This window comes from Polypterus senegalus, chromosome 15 (assembly GCF_016835505.1).
Source record: "Polypterus senegalus isolate Bchr_013 chromosome 15, ASM1683550v1, whole genome shotgun sequence".
NCBI lineage: Eukaryota > Metazoa > Chordata > Cladistia > Polypteriformes > Polypteridae > Polypterus > Polypterus senegalus.
Window position 1 is genome coordinate 90,381,778 of NC_053168.1, and position 22,378 is coordinate 90,404,155.

Genomic DNA, 22,378 nt, shown 5'->3' on the forward strand with positions numbered 1-22,378 from the left:
GTAGATATGGAACACTCCTATATGGAAACAGAACTGAAGACAGGCCAAATTAGCAATAGAACAACTTAAACACACATATTTTAGTTTCTGAATAGCATAAACAGGTTTTCAACCAAATTACATTTTTACGAATGTGGGAATTCTGGACATTCCTGTTCTCCTGCAAAAACTCCAGGGGCACAGGAGTATTTAGCCAACTCTAAGAGAAATGTATTTTTCACAAAAATAATGCAAGAAATGCAAACAATGATGTTTCTTAACATGTGAAAAATGCAGAATTATATCATGTTTGGGTGGGGTGCTCTCATAGCCAGAACAACAAGTAATAAACAATCTTTAACAATATGAATTTTTTGACATGCAGAAACATCACAAAGGCTAGTAAACAATAATATACAAATGTAACATAAAAATCTTAAAATGGAGATACACATTATCACAATTAACACAACATATGCAAGATTTATTTGCTCATTTCATCAGTACAATTTTACAATATACTGTATTATTACAATCCCTGACACTAACCCATTTTCTTTATCATCATCACTGAAGACACCAAGTTTGTGGGACTGTAATGGGAGGCAGCTGCTTTAACTTGATGTAGATAAAAAAGAAAGTAAGAATATAAACTGTATGTGACAAATTACATTCCATTTGGACTACAGCTAATACTTACCTCAAAATAAACTCACCTCTAAATCACATATGCATTGCAAGGGCTACCAGCAGCTATAGTTCCAAATTTCTTAACTATATAATGTGCATGGCATTGGATACCAAGGCAGAAATCTTGATTTATATTATAAACTCAGATACTGATGCTACACCAGAGTAAGCAAATGCTGTTCTCACACTATAACTATAGTAATTACACATCTACAAAAGTAACCAGTAAACAATCCTGGCTGACAAAAACAACAAATCTATTTATAAGGCACGTGCATAATGTAATAACGTTCATACTCTCAGTCTTAGAGTTCCAATATATCCAATGTAACGTGAAGAGGACTGTTATAACAAAACAAAATTAATATATTCTAAAGTATAAATGTAAAACTGCCACTTAAAATTGTTCTTTTAACAATAAAGTAAAAAAATCAATAAATGTAGCTGTGTTAGAGGTAAAATTCTAATATTTATAAAGAGAGTTGTTAGCTTAGCCCCTGCAACAATGTTTCCATTAAAATATATATTAGATAAAGATTAGATGTATTTCTTTATCATATTCATGAAATCAGACAGATTATCAAATTTACTGATAATAGTAAAATAAGAAAAATAACCATTTCAAATTCACCTGTTGCTTTAATGCAGAGAACTTAAGATTAAGTTTAGTCATTTAAAAGAGCGGCACTTTTCATGTTGCTTTTCACAAAAGAAAATGTTTAAAGTATATTGTACTGCCTTAAAATAAACAGCCTTCCAAAAAAAAAAATAAAATAAAATAAGCCTGCTCTATAAAACTGACTTCCAAAGGTCAATAGTACAGTACTGAAACTTCATATTAGTTTGAAAACATACTTGAGAAGACAAAAGGCTAAAATGAGTTGTACCATTAATAAATTCACACAAAGGATTTATATTACTATTAAATACACATTAATAAATTGCTGATAATAAACTAAACATTTTCTGTTTTCTTTTGGGACAGCCAAATGTTTTCAATGATGCTTTCACAAAAATGTGCAAAAAAGAATGTGACTTAAAAAAATAATCTGATTACAAGCAAATTACAAGGACTTGGTTTATTACTATTTAAACTCCTAAATCTATAGTGCAAGTCAAATGTTTATCTTGAATAATAATAATAATATATATAATATATATATATGATAAGTAAGCTGGTGAAACCATCTACCACTTTAACAGTAACCTCACCTGATGTGCTCAGAAAAAGAAAACATGAAAAACTACTGTGCCAAAAGAAATTCACTTTCCTACTGCAATTCTAGATATCCCTTAATCATAAAAAGTAATATGACGTGTAAAAAACACCTGACATCACACTGAGACTGTAAACAAAAAAACAAATAAAAAGCAACAAAATAAATGTTTAAGAAGTAAAATTAAATATCTAATTCTTTGCTTCAATTAAAATGATGTACACTGATGACATAACAAGGAAAATGAATACTTAAAGGTAACCGTCATATTTATATAGATGTTATAACTAGTGAAACAATGGTTTTGTTAAATATTTTACAGTATGAAACAACAGTACAGAAGCAAAACACAGGCTGCTGAACAAACGTGGTCATGTAGCCTCATTTAATTTGGTGGCATTTTGAAGGGAGGATAAAATACTTTATACAAAATGGTGCATATGGAGCAAACATTGTACTGAAACATGCTAAAAGTTGCATTATACACAGTGTGTGAAACCAATCAAACAGTTCTGAGTTACAAGATGTTTGCAGGGCATGAAGAGAGTTAATATTTTATATTTTGTGTCCAATGATACACACGAAATTTATAAGTAAAGGAAATATATTATCCATGACAATGTTCATTTTATAACTATATAAAAAATGGATTGAAAAATAAACTGCTTGCCTAAAACCTGGTGTGACTTCAATTGTTCATTTTTTAACTAACTGTCTCAGTTTCTTTAGGTCTCAGAAAATTTTTTTCAAACAATAATGTTACATTCATCACCGATAAGTGACTTTCAACACAAGGATCAGACAAAGTACTTACACAAATATTTTTAGAAGCCAGTAAATGATACATTTTCAAGAATAAAAGGACAAAACAAACATACACACACAAAAAAACTCATCTTTGATCAATTGAATATTCACACTTCTGCTTAAACATCCTCTCCTGGTTTATTTTGTGCACCAATCACATGTGAATTGAACTGTACGACTATAACAGTGATGTCATCCCTATACATGCGAGCAAGCTCTTCTGGCAAACTCAACATTTTAGAAAGACGTTCATGATCCACCACTCCAAATTCATTGTTTCCAACTGCATGTCTTATGAGATGTGTTGCAGAATTCTGATCCTCAAACACAGATGAAAATCTAGCTCTTCGCTCCATCAGTAAACCTTGCATTTGTCCAAGGGTAACTCTATAGCCTCCAACAGTTATAGGCTGTTGTTGATGAACACCGGTGAGGTATTCTCCAACAACCCTTACAACTTCTTGTCTGTGCATGGTCTCCCAGAGTCCATCACTTCCCAAGACCAGAAATTTGTCTTGTGGCCTTAACTTGTGATAAATTACCTCAGGCTTAGCTGTGAGATAGGGAGGAGTATGATAATTTGGAGGGATAAACTTTGTGTACTCGTTTTCATTCAACTGATCTGGCCCCGACTCCAGTACACGTTTCTGTAGCTCAATACTCCATTTGAATTTAACATCTCCAAATGCCCGAAAGGGCATCAGCAAACCAAGTAACCGATCTTGCTTGATGACGGTCTTTTCCTCATTTTTAGGATGCTCAGATCGTATCCTCTTTACTTCATTTTCATTTTGGGCATTATGATCGTTGGATAAGGTCATCGCAGCCCAAGAACCATCTTCTTCCTGGACACCAAGTACTGCCCTGCCATCTCCTGTGTTAGCAACATGTAGATCTACACCATCAACATGTGCAACACAAGCAGTTGCCCCAGAAAATGCCACTCTGAGTACCCAGTAATTCAGGAAAGAATTTGGATCACCAACTTGTGCTTCTAGTGAGAGATCATTATCCAGTCTTTTAAAAGCATTAACCAGAGCCTCTTTAATATCTGGATTTTCTCCACTGTTTAGATCAAGGAGTTCTTGCCAGTATGTTCTTAGACTATTGAAATACAATCTAGAGGCCTCCTTGCTAAAATAATCATTGGGGTGTTTATGCCACTGTAAGATTGGTAACACTGCACGTCCACTTTCCACTGCATTTTCAATCTCAATCAAAGTTTCTTGTGGCAGTAATGAAACTGCAATATAGTAAAAAAGCCTTTCACTAACTGCCTGAGCACAGGCACATCCAGCATGGCCATCAAATACACCTAGTAGCATTCCACGGGTCTGTAAGCAGGTAGCGACACTTCTTCTGTCTTCAATGGGAGCATTGGCAGGAAGCTGATTGCTATCAAAGCCCAAAACCGAGCTTACATTTTTGCCATCAAATTCAGGAACTTTAAAACTGTATTCATTTGCTTTCAAGATACTGTTAACTTGAGGGGGTGTTAGGTTGTAAAGCAGCTGAGAACTTGTTTGGTATTTCCTGCTGGGAACTTGCAATGCAGGACTCCTCTTTGTCAGTTGTTTAGGCTCACAGATTCCTGAATTAGCTGTCTGAAAGAATCGAAGGTGACATTTATTCACTCTTAGTATTACTGCTTTTCTACAGAGATGCCTGTTTTGCGGTTGTAAGGCAGAGCTGCAGATCTTACTGATTTCTCCATTTCGAAGGACAGCAAACAACTGGGATGTCACTGGCATGGCAAATGTGCTCATCAAATGTCTGATGTTGTAACAATCTCCTTACTGCTCTAAAAACAAAACAAATATGAACATATTAGCATTATAATTAATAATTATTTCAAATGAACAATTGTGTTTGTTTTGTTAAAAAAAAAAATGACCATTTTGCCGTTGGCGTCCACCGATGCTGCAGGGCTTTATCTGTTCATGTTTCTGTAAGCATGTTTTTCTCTTGGTCTAGGTCACAAATAGTTTATCTGGAGCAATGGCAAGGTGCAATACTGGAATTTAAATTGGTTAATAATTGGTTAATATGGGAATACCATATTCAATAATGTCAGGTTAATTTAAAGTGGACAATTAACTTAATGGTACCTCTTTGAACTGAAATCCCTGAAATTCAAGCAAATATCTAGAGAAAATCAAAAGGGCTTTTGCAGGAGGCCTGTCAATAAGGGGTCCAAATGATGTGTGCCAGTAATACTGATTTGTGTGCTTTTTTCAGAACAATTTCTTAACTGGAGGGTAATTCATACCTACCTATTCTTATCTGAATTGAACTGTACTAGGGGCAGCACGGTGGCGCAGTGGGTAGAGCTGCTGCCTCGCAGTTAGGAGACCCAGATTCACTTCCCGGATCCTCCCTGCGTGGAGTTTGCATGTTCTCCCTGTGTCTGCGTGGGTTTCCTCTGGGTGCTCCGGTTTCCTTCCACAGTCCAAAGACATGCAGGTTAGGTGCACTGGCGATTCTAAATTGTCCCTAGTGTGTGTGTGTGCCCCTAGCGGTGGGCTGGCACCCTGCCTGGGGTTTGTTTCCTGCCTTGCGCCCTGTGTTGGCTGGGATTGACACCAGCAGATCCCTGTGACCCTGTAGTTAGGATATAGCGGGTTGGATGATGGATGGATGGATCTGTACTAAAATACAAAGAGGTACAGTTGACACTGGCTGTTTACAGAGGGTGTAACATGAAGTTAACAAAAGGTAAAAAATCTAATTCAGAATAACATCTTTTTATACTGTAAACAAAGTAAGAAATAACCCAGTATAGTAAAACAGAAAAAACAATACAGAAGCCCATCTAAATTTAGTAGTTTGTAATAATCTAGATAGAATTCACAAGCAGAGGTGATTGAATCATTAGGATCTAATGACCATAATATAATTCACAGTGTTTTGTCAGAATGCCCAAAAACTAAAACTATCACGTTTACCTTTAAAAAGGCAAACCGAGGTTAAGTTTTTAAGTGTCGAGTCAGTTGCGGAGGAGTGTAACTGGTTTAAAAGTATTTCATCCAAAAATTTGGAAAGTTGTAAGAATTTAAAGAGAATTCCCCAGTGGCTTCACAAGGAGTTATAAAAATGCAGCTGCAAGATAAAAAAAAACACCCATAACAATGCAAAAGTTTTGCAGTGATTTTCAGTCATAGTCTTTAGTAATCTTAGTGATTCTGGAACAGTTGTATCATGCCTCCATGATTGATAGTCATGTAGTCACAAAGTTCTGGTTTGGTCTTAAGTTGTATGTGTGAGTTCATGCAATGAATGTTCAATACTAAAAATACAATGCATACAATGTAGGGCCCTAAGATTTCCAAGATATGGAAAACACGGATGGAATCACGGAATTAACACTTTAAAATGGATTTTAGATTAAAAAACGGAAATGTGCGGAATTTAGAGGCTGAATGGGTGACTGTTACAAAACTTCCCAATAAATTAAATGATTAAATAATCTGTAGTTTTAACATTCAGATACTATTTTCTAGTTTGTTATTTTTGAAGAGAACGCAATTCTTCATAGAAATCCAGTTGTGCCTCTAGCTTATGCCTGCACGAGACAGAAATGTCAAAGTGAGCAGTATCAGATACCATAACTATGTCAAAAAAACTAAGAAACACAAGCTTAACTGCAAAATTGAAGGCAAGACAATATCCCGTTAACTTTTATGAATCTTGACAACTTTTCTGCAAGTTTTGCCAGCAACCCATGGACTGAACACGAAAAGATACTCGTAATGACCACGTCAAATCTGAAACCCATTTCAAAAACAAAGAGAAATTAAGATCAAAAAGTGTTCCCCTTCTGGTAACAACAGAGGAAACAACAAAATCGTCATATGCAAAATGCCAGTTTGTGTCCATGTGAGTCAGACATACCACTCGAAAAAATGACAAAGATGCATCTTTTCTTTACTAAGCATTGTAAACAAGAAGGTGCGCTGTCAGAAAATGAGAGCAGTCTTCGTCAAACTGATTTGGCCATTGTTTTTAAACAACATAAGGACACCCTTCTTCAAAAGATTTGTGGCAAGAAAATACTGTATATATTGTCGTTGATGAAACCCCTGATAGCCAAGACCACATAGCTCTCATCATAGTAATAGGTGAACAAATATATGGCTCTATGTTAATTCTTTTATGCAGGTAGTTCTAATTGTACATGATGTATTTACTGTGAAGCATTTAACAGATTAACTTATACAGGTATTTAACTGGTATTAACAGTATTTCCCATAGAAAAATGTTATTAGTGAACAGCACTGGTTGTTTACGGGTTCCCTTTTAAAAATTAACAACGATGTTTCAGGATTTCATACAAGTTTTGCCTTGCGTGGGGTGAGGCATGCAAGGTCCACATTTGACTCTTCAATTATAAACCTACAAAAGTCGGCTGAACAGCAGACTATTCCTCAGATGCAACAAGCCCTTAAAAGCGGGTCACTCTTTCCTTTTTCTAAAAATGAAGTTAACCTTCATCTCGAATAGCTCGTACAATTCTGGAGGGCATTCACTGTCCTACTGCAGTCTCAGCATACAGCATCATGGAGGATCTGGGCTCCTAACAGGTGAATGGAACTGCAAAATGAGGTTCAGTTGTGCTAGTATGCTGTTTCATTAAAAGGAATGTAAAGTGCCATTTCATTATTTTTTGTTTTGTTGTAGCTGCTACTACTTTCTTACAGTAAAAAAAAACAAAAATCTGAATCAAGGAAAAATAAAACTGAAAACCAAAATTCAAAATACAAAAATAAAACAGATTCCATAGGGCCCTAACAATGTGGGAGCAAAGGAAGAAATAAAAGTGGACCAGAAGAAGAGTAGCTCATCTGTCTGACATCTTAGGCCAGGTTTATATTTCACGCAATGCGACGCATGCTCCAGAGGATGCTACTGCTACCTGTTTATACTTGCGTGCGTACTTTACGTAAATCTGGATGAATCCACCAGGTGGCAATGCGAGATATTATCAAAGTGAGAACAGGTTCGGCTTCGCTGTGTTGTGAATTGCCTGGAACACCCATTAAATTCCAATGACACTTTACCACAATATTTATGAAAAGGATGTTTAATGATTAATTCCATCAATCCAGGGATGTGTCCATTCCAGCAAGCATTGGGCACGAGGAAGAAACAATCCCTTAACGAGGCATCAGCTCATCGCAAGCACATACATACACTAGCATCACTTTAGTGGCACCAAATCTGCATATCTTTGGAAGGAAACCAGAGCAAGCTGTGGAAACCCAGCAGGAAGACATGTAAACTCCAGGCAGAGAATATCAGCGACGTGACTCCCTGAAAGACAGCAGCGCTACCGCTTCTCCACCATGTCACCCCCACGTGTGTAATTATTAACAGTGTTCATTATTTAAACGAAATTAACGATTTATCTGTAAAATGTAACATACATACTTTAATGCATTTCATCATGAAAGTGATATCAAGTATAAATCTAAAGAATCTAAATGTGCAGAGAGTTGGAATATCATACATTTAATGTGTTCAGTGTAGCTTTCGACTGCTGTTACCGCTGCTGTCAGGTCAGGAGGAAGCCCCAAAAGACGGCACAAAAGATGGTATGTGAGACTTTCAAAAAGTATCGTGTCATTACGATCGGAAATATGCAACGCTTGGATATAAAAGCACCACGAATGCTTCTGTATGTCGGCAAGAGCGCATATCGAACCTACTAGGATCTGCATAGTGGCTTTCTGTCACATGTTAATAGTAAACAGAGACTCTGACATCACATTCCAACTTTTATCACACTGTGCCCCTTGACTTTTTGGTGGTACTGCACCTCACGCATGTATCGCGTTAATTTCTGGGGACCTCCTCAGAGGACGTGTCAAATGAACACTGGGAACGCGTGGCAGCCATGATGTGTGTGCATACGCATTCTGAGCATGAAGTATAAATGAGCCCATAATTGTACAATGACTGAATGGAAAAATAAAAAGGCACTGATTAAAGCTGAACTCTCCAAACCTCAAAATAATTCTTACATATTTTTCAAAGACCACTTAACAAAATGGAAAATTTCCAGAAACTGGACACTAGCATGTGTTGTTCCACTATAAAACAAGTCAGAAAATGTGTACATGGCATAATATTTAGGTGCATTCAAGGACTGTGCAGGTACTGTAAACCTCAATGGCAGGTACTATAAACCTCAATGGACTGAGTTTAGTATGTTGGTTCTAAATCCACTTCAGGGTTGAGGGACCCAAAAATAGCTCACCAGGATTTGACAAAATGGTGAAAGCAGGCCGGGACAGGACTCTAGTCTAACACAGGCACCACTTTTACTCAAACACATAAACATAAGCACACAGACACAGTTTTATATTAGTGTAACCATCACAATAAAAAAAAAATACATTAAACAATACAAACTAAAGTGCATGTAGTCTTTAAACAAAAAAAGCGCATTTAACTTAACCAAAAAATACATTGTTAAAATTGAAACTTTTTCATATTTTAGAAATGAATGAAAAAATGTAGACATAAACTATATAATGTGTAAAGCCTGAAGTGCAAAGATGAAATAAACACTTTCACAAAAGGTTCTAGGATGACAGAATCGCTTCTGTGGTGCAGCGTTAGGAATTGCTGACTTATAATCAAGAGTCCCCCGGTTCGATCCTGACTGCCTCGTATATTTACTGTTTTCAGTAGTAAGTTGCTCTTATTGTAAATATTATACAATAAACACATACATTTGATTTGCATCTGTAACAAACTGTATTAAATGTATAGTACTTGTAAGAGTTACTGTTTTTTTTTTATTTCACTTTTATTCTCTCAGTCACGATCACAATACATATACTACCACCCCCCCAGGGATCTGACGCTGGACTCCAGGATATGCAGAGGAAAGAATGTTCCTCTGCAAGGTGAGCCATGAACACTCTTCTTTTCTCAGTGGACCGCGTACATGCCTTGCACAGTACATGTGCTTTGATCGTCGCCAGGTCAAGCTTGTTATAGCACAAGCAACCGGCCACCTGCGTGCTGCTGCTAGCACTGAATAAGCTCATGCCTTCTGGTGTCAGCACTCGGCACCGGGTAAAAAAAAAAGAAACAGACAAAAATATTTGACATTTTGAAGAAATCATTGCATGACCTGAATAGTACCAATCAGAAAACATCATCACACAATTGCAGTATTATTTGAAAATGAACAGCGTCAGATCAGGTGTGAATTAGCTACTTGTAAAAGTTAGCTTTTTCACTTTTATTTTCTCAGTCTCATTCACGCTCTCCCTCCCCTTAATCTGACCCTAACTAACTAACTAACTAACAACGGCAACATAAATTCTCAAGAGATGGCGGCATCACTGCTCCAGGATGCTTGCGTTTCAGATGCTCATGCATCGCAGTGGTGTATTCTACTTTTTTTCTTTTACGTGCTCCCGCACTTTAGAAAGTTTCTGTCTTAATTTTTTTCCATCTCTTTCCCCCTCCTCTATCCAACTCACCAATGCAACCACATTTATTTTCCTCTACATTCTTCTTCTCCTCAGACGTTCTTCTTCGTTGGTAGGACTGTGTGCAGTCTTGACAAACAATAACATATGGTACTGCCCCCAGACATTCATGTAGTGCAAGAGTTCCCAAACTTTTTTCAGCCGCAGACTCCTTTACCAAAAACCTTTAAAACTGTCGACCCCCTAGTCATGTACTTTACTTACTCAAATTAATAAATTTGTACAGTACTCGATATTAAATATTTCACTAGATATCAAACTTTTCATTTTAATCACTTGTAATTAATGACTGAAAAAGATAAAAGGACTACAGAATATGGAATTATCTTGTGCAACATTTAATATCGAAACCTACACTAACGAAAATTAAAGTAAAAAAAAAAAATATATAAATTCAAAATAAGTACAAATAGTCCAAGCTGTACTGTCTGCATTTCTTTTTTGGTTCAGTCATATTATTATCTGAAGAAATAAAAACTTTTATTAACAAACAATTGACAGCCCGTGATAAAAAAAAAATAAAGTATGTACTTGAAACAGAAAATTTTTGTTCAAACTCGAATAAATAAAATGTCCTCCGATTTTCTTTTTCATAGTACTGCTCCTCAATAAATAATTATATTCAAAGTTCAAATCACAAATAAGTACATGTCACATCAAACGAACCAATTTATAGTGTTTTATGAAAGCATGATCGTACAAGACTAATAGATTTTGCTAATATCGAATATACAGTACGTTGTCTCATCCCACCGCAAGCAAGTGCAGACATGCAATGGTTTTTCATGTCCGCACTTGTTTTGATACATTTGAAAAGACAATGCACAGACATGTTTGTGCTACATGTATTTTCATGCATTCTTACGCGTGACTCTTTTAATGACACATTTTACCTTTTCGTTTGCAAGTTTGGTATGTAATGTGTTTTTATCAAAAAAGTGTTTTTTGAATTATTTTACTTCTTAATTAGGTACCTATTGGAATTATAGATATTTTGATGTAACAAACAAATAGCAGTAGTAAGGGGGTCTATTTTTGCTGTCGTCGACCCCCAAATTTTTTTATTGAAACTATTGACCCCATGAAAGTTCAAATCGACCCCTTTGGGAACTCTTGATATAGTGCATTGCAGTTACAAAAACCAATGTGGTTCTTTGTGACTGGAGCCTCTATTGAAGGTTCTGTTTATGACATGTCGATAAAAAAAATACAGCGTCAACGATTTTTTGTAGTCAACGTCGTCGTTTACATCGACTAATCGTTACAGCCCTAACATAGCCAGTCTGGTCTTTGTAACTTTTATGGAAAGGGAATCTTTATTACAGCAACTGCCCATTATAGATATTGGGTGAATTAAGCACTCTGATGGTAAATTATAGGGTGACCAGATTTTTTTTCTCAAATAGGGAAACTTGTGTAGCATGTATGCTTAAACTTTAGGCCCATTCTTGTTTATTTAATGCCAGCTTTATCTGATCATTACCAGAAACGGATCAGGGCATGGACAAAAATTTTCACAAATAAACACATATAATTATTCACAGTAGTTGATATGGAAACAAATAAATGGTAGTACTCTGTTTTTATCTGCTTCTTGGCTCTCCTTGCAATGCTGTTCAAATTTAACACAAGTTCTTAATCAAATCTTCTCACTGGAGTTTTGACCGTGTAATTATACATGCAGTTAATTACATCTTGGGGGTGTTTTTTGGAAGGGTGGGGTGGTATGGGGGATCCTCGTTTTATATTCACAATTCCAAAAACATTGTGAGGATGTTTGTTTTCTTGGAACAATGTTTTATTAGAGCAGTCTATCGGGTAGTTCGTTTAAACCAGGACATTTTGATATTCTTCAATTATTTATTGGGATGCACAGCTGGAAACTGGGACTTTCCATGTCACCCAGGATATATGGTCACCTGAGGGAATTATACTGACCATCAAATTAGATTTTAAAATTTTAAAACTGTGTACAGCACAATCTTTCAATATATCTCAATCAAAAATGATCTGCCAATACAAATTTCTTTGAAGAATAATGGTACTACATTTAAACAAAATAGGTCCATGGGGGCCCACATTGTTTCTTGCAGACAGAGAGGAAAGACCAGCAGACAGACAGACAGACCAGGCTATCGCAATAGGTGCCTCACACATTTTATATAAACACACCTAAAAAGGTGATCAGGTGATCTGTGTAACTATGATGCAGTAAGATTCTACCATCAGAAAGCTAAAAGGAAACCATGAGAAACATTGCATTATTCCTCTCTCACCAGATAACAACACCCTAACAAAAACAAGCTAAACATCTATGGATTATAAACAACACAGAGTGAGATCCATACCATCTGTTCTAACTCCTAAACAAAGAGATTATGTTGCCTGCATCTGTGGCTCTAACTAATGGGTTGGACTTACACAGGACACAACCGACGTGAAATCCTACACTGACTTTTAAAAATTCTCTTCTGGTCATTATCAATTTTTAAGGGACTATAAAGTAAAGTTTATGACTGACTTCAAAGAATATGATAAGTGAAAAACAATCCTCACTTTGTACTAAAGTAAACTGATCTTTCTTGATTCAGGAGGCATTTGACATTTTGCAAAGGGTTCCGAATGTTAAACATTTTGTCAGCTGCAAACTTTGAAGCAGGTTAATGTGCAGTGAGAAAAGAGATTTTTATTTGTTTGGTAATTATTGTTGGCCTTAACCAACCAAATGAATAAACAAGCTTTTTTTTTTTTAAACTATGCAGCATGTCACCTAGGTGAACCTCCATGGAATGACCTGAATGTTAAATTGGGGTTTTTCTCTATTAAGAAAATAAAGAATGTGTAAAATCAAAGTAGATAATAAAGTTTTAAATGACAGTAATGCAAGACAATGAAGTTAATGTAAGCACCACCTGATAGTACAGTTGCACAGGTATGTAAAATCATTAAATTTAACAATATCGAACAAGCTCAAGAAGTATTTGGATGGTGACACACTTTCACATGCTGCTGCAATTTAGTCATTTATATAATGTAGTAGAATAAAAATACAGTGCCATCAAATCCAGTATAGCCACCACTGTAAGCAGTGTTCACTTTTAAATGCCATACAATATTCACTAATCACTAAGTGCTGTCTATGGCCAAAGCATAGGAATCTAGTTCAGTCACTGATAACAAAAGCGTTCAAGACAATTGCTCTATAACCTGTAATCCTGTAAATATGCTGCTGCTCCTGCAATATCAAACAACCAGTGCAACTCTTGGTCTTTGAGCAGTTGCATGTAAATTCTTAAGGGGAGTTATGTGATTTGCAAGCATCTGCTTTTAAGCGTAAATTCCATCAATATAATCAATTGCTGTGTTCATGCAGGTTTCCATTGTTCTAGTCAAATATAATTCGGCTTTGGTTGCATAAAGTGCCACAGATTTCCTTTTAATTTCTGTCCAATACCTGGAATAAAGTTAAGGCTTCAGAAAAATTGATGGAAGGGACAGATCATTTTATAAAACCCATGCTGTGCACAGTTTTAATCAAGAGCCCTGTCTTTTGATAAATAAAATGTGATGACTACTGTAATCTGGTTTTGCTTTCAATAGCCTGCTAGATACAAACATGCATTATAGCATAAACAGGTAATGGTTATCTGTATTGTGGACCTAACATTACTAGGACTAGGTGATGCTTGCTTAGCTTTCATTCACACAACTATGTGTAAATGTTTGTCTGCAGTACTACAACAGTTAGCACAGTATACATTTTTGATCAACATCATCACTACTGAAAACAAAATAATGACAAATCTGGACAATTCTCTTCTTTTTGGTACTGAAACATCTAAAATAGTGTATGGTGACTTAGGGTCAATATTATTTATTTTTCTCCTATTTTTTTAGGAGGCTGCTGCAAACAAGAGAAAGAAATTCACATCTTTAAAAGATGTTGTTAGGGATCTATAAGGGACAATGTGCTTAAAACTGCCTAACTACAACATCCTGACATCACTTGTACCAGCACATTTAAATTAGAAGATGAAATCAAATATAACATTTTTACTTTATATATTGTTTTCTGATAACAGTTTACATGTAAGAAGTCTTATTTCTATGAACTAGATATCTCATTAAGACTTTTAATAGGTTTAATAAATTTGTGACTTTACATAATACTTAATGACATAAGGGATGTTACTAGAATGTACTATGTATTTGTATGCCAACTGGAATAAGTAAAAGTATTTTAACTGTTATGAAAATGATCCTAACTGATTAAAGGAACTGTTCTCTTAGGACTAACCAGTCTTGCCATGGAAAGCCTAGCTGCTCACATGGTGAGACTTCACTGGCCAGGTGTAACACAGGATGTCCATTTAGAATGTAATTTGTAATAATGACTCAACACTCTTCTTTATCTACCAAGCATTTTATGGAAGAGGATCAGACTCCTAAAAAGAAAACAGAACCAGCAGCCGTAACAGCTGCACTTCAGAACAGGTAATCCACCTAAAGCTAAGCATGTTTCAGCCCAACCAGTGCTTGAATAGGAGATCATTTATGAAGAGCTTGGGCTGCTGCTGGAAGAGGTGTTTTTGAGACCATTAGGGAGTTCTTACCTTGTGGCCTGTGTGTGGATCCCAATGCCCAGTTGTAATGACGGGCAGACTGTGCTGTAAAAACTGGTGGTGTCCTTCGCATGAAACATATGACAGCCCCCGATAAGAGCCTATATGGATGATCTAACCATCACAACAACATCGGTCCCAGGGAGCAGGTGGATCCTACAAGGTCTTGAGAGACTCATCACATGGGCAAGGATGAGTTTTAAGCCTTCCAAGTCAAGGTCCATGGTGCTGAAGAAGGGGAAGGTGACTGATAAGTATCGATTTGCTATTGCAGGAACAGTCATCCCATCCATCTCAGAGCAGCCAGTCAAGAGTTTGGGGAAAGTCTTTGACTCAAGTCTGAAAGACATAGCTGCCATTCAGAAATTCACACAGGAGCTTGGGACATGGCTCACCAAAGTAGATAGGTCTGGCCTGCCTGGTAGGTTTAAAGCCTGGATCTATCAGCATTCAATCCTGCCCCGGGTCCTATGGCCTCTGCTGGTATATGCAGTCCCATTTTCAACAGTTGAGTCCTTTAAAAAGAAGATCAGCAGCTTTCTTCGGAGGTGGTTGGGACTCCCACGCAGCCTCACCAGCGCAGCATTGTATGGAACTAGGAACATCCTGCAGCTACCATTTAGAGGCCTCACAGAAGAATTCATGGTAGCACACACCAGAGAAGTCCTACAGTACAGGAACTCAAAGGACTGTAAGGTGTCAGCAGCTGGCATTGAGGTGAGAACAGGCAGGAAGTGGAGGGCGGAGAAGGCTGTGAAGGTGGCAGAGTCACGCCTGAGACAGAAGGCTCTGGTTGGCACCGTGGCAACAGGTAGAGCAGGTCTGGGCTACTTCCCAAAGACCCAGGTTGGCAAGGCCCAGGGCAAGGAGAGAATCCATCTACTCCAGGAAGAGGTCCGAGCAGGGGTGGAGGAAGAGAGAGTGAGCAGGGCAGTAGGACGCCGGCAACAGGGTGCGTGGACAAGGTGGGAGAGCACTCTCCAGCGTAGGATCACATGGTCGGACATCATGCAGGGAGATTTCTTTCGTGTCCAGTTCCTGGTGCAGGCGGTCTACGATGTCCTGCCAAGTCCAGCAAACCTCCACGTCTGGGGAAAGAGCGAGACACCATCCTGCCCACTTTGTTCAGGAAGAGGCTCTCTAGAACATCTACTAAGCAGCTGTCCTAAGGCATTGGCAGATGGACGCTACCGGTGGCGCCATGACAAGGTGCTCAAGGCAGTTGTTGAAAGCTTGACTGCAGCCATTAAGACAAGCAAACACATCCACGGCCCTAAGAAGTCAGTTACCTTCATTAAAGCAGGAGAGCAATCCCAGGCAAAGGCAGTAACAACAGGCCTCTTCCACACAGCCTCTGACTGGCAGCTGCAGGCTGACTTGGGAAACCAACTAAAGTTCCCGCAGCATATTATAACTACACAACTCCGGCCAGACGTGATCATTACATCTGAGGCCTCAAAACAGCTGATCATGCTGGAACTGACAGTGCCCTGGGAAGAATGTATTGAGGAAGCTAGGGAGAGGAAACGTGCCAAGTACCAGGAGCTGGTACAGGAGTGCAGGGGCAGAGGCTGGAGGGTACTCTATGAGCCCATAGAAATAGGTTGCAGAGGATTTGCAGGACACTCACTCTGTAGAGTCCTCACACGGTTGGGCTAACAGGAGCGGCCAAGAAGAGGGCCATTCAATCCACAAGTGAAGCCGCAGAGAAAGCCTCAAGGTGGCTTTGGATGAAGAGGGTCGATCCATGGATTGCTACTGGGACACAAGTTGGGGAGTGATCAACCCCGGCTAGGTCACCTGAGCGAGGGTGTATGATGTTGCGAGACCCGAAATGCCTGATGACCTCAGGATACAACACTGATGATGTGTCCCAGTGCATCCAGGTGATGTTTCTTATACAGTAAAACCAAGTTCCTGACTCCTTGTAGTCATAAAAGATCTCTAGGCATCTTTCAAAAAGAGCAAGATTGTTTCCCAATGTCCAAACTAAATTGTCCACCATGGCCTGGTTATTCTGGCCCCATAATCAGACCCTGACCTTTACTGGCAAACTCTCTCTCACACCTTCGCCACCACTAATGTGTGGTGAGCGTACTGGCATTAATGGCTGCTGTCACATCATACAGGTGGATGGTACACACAGGTTGTGTTTGAAGTGGTTCCCCAGTGTATTAGTAAAGTGCTACATAAATTTCACTAAGTATAATTATTATTATTATAAAAATGATTTCAGCATAGTCACCTATAATTTGTAATATGATGCGAGTGTTTCAGATTTGCCAATTTGCTCATTCTTGGTTACAAGCACTTTGTGACTGGGATTTGTTCCTGCCTTGCTCCCTGTGTTGGCTGGGATTGGCTCCAGCAGACCCCCATGACTCTGTGTTAGTATATAGTGGGTTGGAAAATGACTGACTGACTGGAAAACCTCCATCTTTAACACAGCAGGAGTACCAAATGGAATGCAGTAATCACCACTTTTTGTGAATGGTATATTGTGGCACCTATAGTGAGGATTGCGATTAATATACAATTAATTGTGCAATCCTATCTTCATGTATGTATGCTGATTCAACAAGCAGTACAGTATCTTTTGCTTGACAATTGAATAACATTTTCACACTATTTAAAATTACATTCAGATAAAAAAGTAAACGTTTAACTGGGTAATGGTGTGCTTATGATGGATGATTATAAAAAGGCTTTCATATTCTTAATTCATCTTTAAATCCTTCTTTAATTAAGCATAGTTCACTACACATATTTTTAATTCACAGCAGGAGCAAAGCTTAGTGAAATTAAGAATTACTGTATTTTTATATCATTTGCATGTCTCCAAGCTGTTTTCTCTAGGAAGCCAAAAATGCTCAGCTACCTATTTTATGGTGTTTTAGAGCAGTTTTCCGTCTTTATTTGGTATAATGTGCTTTATCTACTATTGCCAGCAGATGACATATGGGGGTTCCAATCTCACATCCAAATATCTGACAAAAATAACTAGCTATGCACACACAAAGATGTGCAACATGCATTTCCTCTCAGCAAGCTCTACCTAGAATTCCTCCATAAGGTGTGAGATGTATATAAATTTTCTCTTTTTTGTAATTGCGGGATATCGCCAAATTTGCTTTACTTTATGTGCTATACTATATACAGGCAGTCCCCGGGTTAGGTACGAGACAGGGACTGTAGGTTTGTACTTAAGTTGAATTTGTATGTAAGTCGGAACAGGTACATTATTTTAATAAATGCTATTGTTGACCGAATGTAACCAAGTATTCTGCCAATGAATGATGGAGTTTCCCCACTCTCTGACCTTTTTATTATTTCTACTTTATTTTCAATGGTGATGGTTTTTCTCTTCTTTACTATATCACCAGCACTTGCATCAGATTTGGGTTTCAGAGACATTGTTGAAGGGTGAAGACAAAAGGTTAAGATGAGCTCTTCTGCACAGCACTGTACACGCTATCACAGCAGGAAAGCACGCGTCAACACGTCTGATGTAATGACAAGAGACAACTTCCTGCTATGTGTGTAACAGTACAAGCAGGCTTGCTACTGAGAATGACTTGGGGCAGTGAGGGGGGGTTCATCAGTCGTCCACCACACAGTCACCTCCACTACAGTATGCTGCCTGCAGCGTCTGCCCACCGAGAACGAACACGGTGCGGCCAAAGGCAGGTAGTGAATCGCCCAACCCCAATTCAACAGGCAGCCATCCAGAGGTACAATACAATGCTACCCCTGCCGCCCCATTCACCCACAATGGCCTCCGTTCAGCCACAACCGGGTCAGCGCTTGCAGCATTACCAGCCATGTGTGCTGGACGGGCGGTGAAACGCCCCCCTCCGCTCCATCCAGCTTTCGTCCAGTCAGGAGCAGTAGCTGCGGTGGCGTAGTGGGCGGGGAGCAAACCATTGTCCAGCACACGGGCGATAGCTGTGGCCCCGGACGGGTCACCACTTGCCAACAGGAGCCGCCTGGGGGACACTAAACCGCGTGAGCAATGAAATCGACCCTCTCCACCCACTGCTTGCAGCATTCCCAGGCTGAAGAAGACGAAGTGGCAGTTACTGAGGCGCATGCGTCGCAGCTGCGGCCTCATTCGTAATTCGTAGGTCGGATGTCCGTAACCTGGGGACTACCTGTATAGACTTCCTTTTACAAAATGCATAACTACTTTTTATTTTTATTTTTTTTTTAACACTATTACAAATGAACTATTCACTTTATAAGTAACTAGGTGCAGTCCAACAGTTTCTAGATTTCTAGCAAATGAATTTATGATAATGGATTACTGATCTATGTATTTTTGCACTGATTTTTTTTTTTTTTTTTTTACCCTAACACAAAAAATCATTGTTTTCACCAGTACAGCTTGCCCACCAAACTGTTATCCAGGCCAGCCTTCATTGTTCTGTTTGGCCTCCGGAGCTGCTAGGTGCTAATAAAGAAGTAATAACTCATACCAAGTACTTATGCTAAAGCTCACTTTTAAAATTAGAAATCTAATCAGTAAAGACTACATCAAATTCAATAACTTTTTCAGCAATTTTCAGTTGTAGTTTTCATTTACATAATCTTAGCAGGTCAGAGACAGTCGACGGCGCACTCACATGCTAGTCACATAAGTCTGGTGAATCATTTTAATTAGACTGCAACTCAATCCTCTTTAGTTGTAGGGTTGGATTCAGTGTGCATGAGAGATACCAATGAATGAGTGCTCATCTGGAAGTAAAACACATATAATGCTGTTATGAGGAATAAGGAAGGTGGGTGTTTTGGACCTTACAAACAGAAGAGAAGCTCATCTGTCTGATTTCACTCATGTTTTATGAACCATGAAAGAATGGAAAAAATAAAAAGGCAGAGATTGCGGCTGAACCTTCCATACCTGTGAACCCTTCGTAGAGCTCATGCCCGGTTAGGCAGCATGTTACTGGCTGTCACAAAAATGGGCGAGCATGACCATACTAGAAAGTCAGCTTGCAGTTACAAAATGTGAGATGGACATCGGTTTTCAGTCATTTAAACTGACATGGTCCTGTGACAAGATCAGCATCTACGGTCGGCAAATCTGACACACCCATCTTAGAAGTCACGTAATGTGACATCGGCTTAAGTCATTAGTCTGCATGTCTGACTAGCACTGTATGGTATATATAAGAATTTTATTGATCATAAGAGAAGTCAGTAACTTTTCTGGTTAAACTGTGACCAGCACAGTGCACTCTGATTGAGGGCTATCAGAGTTATATTGGAATTAAAATGAAGATAGAGGTATCTTCTATTTGTTCAAAACAGAACCTGTTTAATCTAGATCATGATCAAAGGCACTGGTGGCCTATCTCAGCCACATTCAGAACAGGCAGAAATCAAGCCTGGATTGTGAGCTACCCTTATAGACACCCATATTGACTCATTGGTGGCCTAATTAAAGCTGATATTTAATCTAAAAGGCAGATGTGTGGGCTGCAATACACTACTTTGAATAAATCTATTTTTTAGTCACATCTTTTTTATTTGGCACCAGGATAAAGTGTTCAATTGCAGATATGACAGCACGTGACTATATTCTTATACAAACAGACTGTCACATTTTATTAGGATGTTTTTGTGGATGCTATACATGAGAACATTTTACAGTTCCTTAACTTAAATAACATCCTAGTATCATGCCTTAGTAACAGGGCACAGTACTCTGAGAGACAGATCCCTTTACTTCTAAAAGATGATAGACTCATTTACATTATTTTTAAGACGGCCAATGCTCCAATATAAACTGTCTGCACTACAATTGTTAAAAAACAAAAAAAGTACAAAAATTTTGAACTTGTCAAACATGCTGGGTTGGTATTTCACTATATAAAGGCGCTATAGAAAATAAAGGTTGTTTTAGATATCCTTTCTCCAGAAGCAGTGAGAGGAAGAGTTGAGAGAATGTGGGAAAACATTTTAAGAAAAGAGCAGACTTCAAAGTATCTCCTGCAATACAGCGTCAAAATACCAAACTGCAAGTTAAAAAGCCATACAACAATAACAAAGTCCAAATCAAAACTTGTTGAACCACAGCATGCAATACAGTGAATTAACTCCTTCACCTGAACTTCATAGAATAATTGTTCAAGTAAAACCATCCATTGGGTCCTTGATCCAAGTCCCAATCCACTTTTTATATGTTTTGATATGCTTATAAATAGTGTACTAGGCACAGTTAAGAGATCATTAGACACATTAATTTTTCCAGATTCTTTAAAGACTACAGCAGTTAAACCATTACATAAGAAAAATAACCTACAACACTCAATTTTGAACAATGTAAACCTATTTCCAACTAGTCTTTTTAAAGTAAAATTGTATAAACAATATACAGTAATCCCTCCTCGATCACGGGGGTTGCGTTCCAGGATCCCCCGCGATAAGATGAAAATCTGCGAAGTAGAAACCATATGTTTGTATGGTTATTTTTATATATTTTAAGCCCTTATAAACTCTCCCACACTGTTAACATTATTAGAGCCCTCTAGACATGAAATAACATCCTTTAGTCAAAAGTTTAAACTGTGCTCCATGACAAGACAGAGATGACAGTTCTTTCTCACAATTAAAAGAATGCAAACATATCTTCCTCTTCAAAGAATGTGTGTCAGGAGCAGAGAATGTCAGAGAGAGAGAAAGCGAGAGAAAAGCAAACAATCAAAAACTCAATACGTGCTTTTGGGCTTTTAAGTATGCCGAAGCACCGCGATAAAGCGGAGGAGTGTCCGTATCCTCTAGGCAAACAGCCTCTGTGCAAACAGCCCCTCTGCTCACACCCCCTCCGTCAGGCGCAGAGAATGTCAGAGAGAGTGAGAGAGACCGAGAAATGCAAACAATCAAGCACCGCGCAGGAAGCATATCGTATATCATTGAGCAGTTTTATTTAATATGTAATACATGCTCCGATTGGGTAGCTTCTAAGCCATCCGCCATTAGCCCCCCTTGTATGAAATCAACTGGGGAAACAAACCGAGGAAGCATGTACCATAAATTAAAAGACACATTGTCCGCAGAAATCCACAAACCAGTGAAAAATCCATGATATATATTTAGATATGTTACATTTAAAATCCGCGATGGAGTGAAGCCGCGTAAGTCGAAGCGCGATATAGCGAGGGATCACTGTAACTGGCCTTATTCTCTGAAATCTGAGTACAGCAAGAAATACCATAATCAAAGCACAATTATATATTTATATTTTGATTCTGCATTTATTGAAAATAGAATTTCCTGATAATGATGCCTCGTTTAATTTCTGTACTAGACGTGACAATACAAAATTTAGACTCAAAATCTACTGGTTAATGCACTGATTCAGTATTTAATTTGCGATTTAGTATTTTCTAAGTGATGCTTTTAAAGTGCATGGTAACTGATGTAAGAATTTCCAGACCTATTCATAAGCCATGAATTGAAGCCCTCAAAAGCAGTCAGACTATTACGGTTTAATGTAGTTTTTCCAAAAATGTGTGATAAGGATGGATAATTTAATGTAGTGTTTCCAAGTTTGTTT

At 38.1% G+C, this 22,378-nt stretch overlaps 1 protein-coding gene across 2 annotated transcripts in view; it reads right to left on the minus strand.

The window, feature by feature from the left end:
- Positions 1-592: 592 nt before the first annotated feature.
- Positions 593-22,378, minus strand: part of LOC120515928 (pyruvate dehydrogenase [acetyl-transferring]-phosphatase 1, mitochondrial-like) — a 33,648-nt gene continuing 11,862 nt past the window's right edge. The window contains exon 2 of one of the 2 annotated variants that reach the window (XM_039737304.1): positions 593-4,489. In XM_039737304.1, the coding sequence (XP_039593238.1) occupies positions 2,813-4,459 (1,647 nt within the window). In that variant the 5' untranslated portion in view covers positions 4,460-4,489 and the 3' untranslated portion in view covers positions 593-2,812. Of the gene's footprint in view, positions 4,495-22,378 lie in introns of both variants that reach the window. The other variant, XM_039737303.1, reaches the window with a different exon arrangement.